Here is a 2832-nt window from a genome sequence, read left to right as displayed (position 1 = left end):
TCCTCATTATCACATTTATTGACGGCCCCTAGGAAGCGGGGCTGGGGACAGAACATACAAAGACAAGGACCTGCCCTCAAAAAGGTTCCATTCTAAGGAGACAGGGACAGAAAAATACAGAATGGTCTTTCCTAGGGATGGCCCACTCTCACCTGTGCAGGTCAGAATCCCCTAGCCTACCTTGCCCCAGGATCTGGAGCATGAGTGGGCCAGAGTAGCCCCTGAGCCACGGTGTCTCTGGCCCAGCAGCTGGGGCCTGACCACCTGGCTCCTAGGCAATGGGCCCCAGAACTGGGGGAAAAGTAGGCTGAGGACGAGATGGAAAACACTCCTGTTGGCTGTGGCATTGTGCGAGCCCAGTAGAGTGGCAGGGTGCAGCAGGCCCCTAGGCAGGGCCCCTTGGGGGAAGCAGGCACCTTCCCAGGCCCCCAAAGGTGAGTAAAGTTCTTTCATCTGGGCTGGCCATCACCCTGGAGGTCCCAGCCAGGGAGACAAAAAAGGCAGAGTTTCCTCAGCCCCAAAGGCATAAAACCCTGCCCATCCCACCCCCAGCCCTCTCTGGGCATCTTCCAGGTGACTCTCCTCCCCAGCTCAGCCTCCAGGGCCAGGGCCTGCCTGAGGCCAGGGGGAGGGGCCTGCCCCTCCCCCCACCCAGACAGTGGGGGAGGAGGAGGAGCCACGCATCAAGTTTGTCTGGACCCCCCCACTGGGGGGCCATACCCTGGATCCTACCGGTGTGGGGGTTCTGGCTGAGAGGGCCGAGGGCTCAGCAGAGGAGCTGGGCCAAGGGGGCACCCGGGGGAGCCCTTCAGTGGGGGCACTGGGCGGGAGTCCAAGGGGGGCAGGCTCCGGGGCACTGCTGGTGGCCCCCGGGCAGCCCCTGTGGGCAGGACAGCTGCAGCAGGGAAGGGTTTGGGGGGATCAGCAGCAGCAGCAGCAGTGGGGGCTGGCTGAGCAGACCGTTCCCGACGCCGCAGCAGCTCCTGCAGCTTCTCTGCCTGGGTCCGCCTCAGATGGGCCAGGGCACGCCCCCGCTGGAAGGCAGGCAGGAAGGCCTCCAGGCTCTGCTCCCCAAGCAGCAGCTGTTCCATCTGCTCCTGGGACAGAAGGGAGAGAAAGTTTGGGAGGAGCATGCCCAGAGACCAAGAGTTGGTCCTCTCTCCCTCCTACCCTGAGTCCCTCCTCTGGTGACCATCCCATGACTAGGGGACAGGACACCCTGGGTTCCAGCCTGGGCCTGCCTCTGAGGGACTAGGGACAAATGTCTTCATTATGTGTAAAATGACACTATCATCAGACCTGTTGGGTCAGAGATGAGGCAGGGTCAGAGGTAGGGACATATATAAAGTAGAAGTGGGGCCTGGACCCCCCTCCCTAGACTCTCTTCAACTCACTGAAGGCTCCCAACCCAGTACCAAGAAGTATGTCCCAGCTCCTCTGCACACCCAGCCCTAAGCTGGCCTGAGAAATTCATGAAGGAACCAGGGGGAAATCATAGGTGCAAGGGGGAGCCCTGCTGTCCAGTGCTGGCCAGGTGGGGCAGGCACTCAAGGTAGGCTTCCTGGAGGACGGGTCCCAAGTCTGCACTATATGCATGAACAGGGCAGTGGGATAGGAATGGTCTCCCTCCCTGCCTGCCCCTACGCCCAGTCTCCCTTTTCCTCACCTCAGCCTCCTGCTCAGCTTCTTCCAGCTCAGCCTGCAGCCAGCCCAGTGCACAATGGGGGCTCCAGCGATGCATGCTCTCCTCTGAGGGCCACAGAGGAACAAAGTGAAGAGCCCCTGCTCCCAGGACCTGTTGCCCAGGACAGACAGGCCAGAGCCTGGGTTCTGACTCTCCCATTGGCTGTGAGCCTACTATGCTCCCTAACCCTGATGCCTGTTTCCTCATCTATACGATGCCCATGTGATCAGCTTGTGTACCCTTCCCTCACCAAGGTTCTGTTTCCAGTTCTAGAGCAAAAGAGAAAGCAGGAGCTTTGTCTCCTAGAGCATCCCAGGGGGACTTTGAGTACAGGGGTCCCCTTTTTCCCACTCCCACTACCCACACCCCCCCCAAGGCCTCTCCAACCCAAGTTCACTCACCTACTGCTCACTTCCCCAACTCCATCTTCCAGGAGACCAGAAGGAGGTCTGTCTGAATCCCACCCTCAGAGCCTGCCCCATCCCCAACCCCCAGGCAGTTCCCCCGATGTCTCCTCACCCAGTCGCTGCAGCTTGTCTGCACAGTTCTCAGCCACCTCTCGAAGCTCCTGGTACTTGATGGCCAGGGCAGCCCGGCCCATCTCCAGGCGGGGCCGCAGGGCCAGGTTCTCCTTGGCCAGTGCGTAGTTGGAGGCCAGGCATGCCTCCCGCTCCAGCTGCAGGCCCTGGAACTACCACAGAGAAGAACTAAGAGGTGGCACAAGGAGCCAGGCCCATCCACCTTACTGCCACCCTGGGCTCCAGCACACACAGGCCAAGCCAGAGGCACCTGGAGGCCCAGCCTTCAGGAGGGCAAGTTAACAGGAGGTTTTGCTTTGAGCTCCCTCTCCAGCCTCAGTTTCCTCTTCTACACAGCAAGTTAAAAACATCTGCCTTATGGGGCGGTTGTAGGACTTCAGTGAGAAAAACTATGAAGGCCTCTACAAATGTTAGTTAATTTTTAATTTTTCAATTAATATGTCTGCTCAGGTCCCTGAGGAGTTCCCCTCCCTCCTCTGTCCCATTTTCCATGCATGGGCAGCTTCCCTCTCATTCCAGGCCTTTGTCTGCTTCCTCCTCAGGTGTTTGTGCTGAAAACACTCCCACCCCCTGCTCTTACTCTCCGGGGTGATGCCTGCACCCTGTCCC

The 2832-nt window shown here is 59.4% G+C and overlaps 1 protein-coding gene across 1 annotated transcript; it reads right to left on the bottom strand.

Annotated features, from left to right (window-relative positions):
- On the bottom strand, positions 1-2375 carry VPS37D (VPS37D subunit of ESCRT-I; the record flags this gene model as incomplete). The annotated part of the gene is given in 3 exon segments (XM_014590327.2): positions 1-1097; positions 1667-1749; positions 2204-2375. Coding segments are annotated over 3 exon segments (624 nt in total), but the record flags the coding sequence as incomplete, so codon positions are not given.
- Between the last annotated feature and the right edge of the window lie 457 nt (positions 2376-2832).

This window comes from Tupaia chinensis, unplaced genomic scaffold, assembly GCF_000334495.1.
Source record: "Tupaia chinensis unplaced genomic scaffold, TupChi_1.0 Scaffold000429_1, whole genome shotgun sequence".
Lineage (NCBI taxonomy): Eukaryota > Metazoa > Chordata > Mammalia > Scandentia > Tupaiidae > Tupaia > Tupaia belangeri.
Note: the sequence above shows the minus strand (reverse complement) of the source record. Positions and strands in the feature narration are given on the sequence as shown.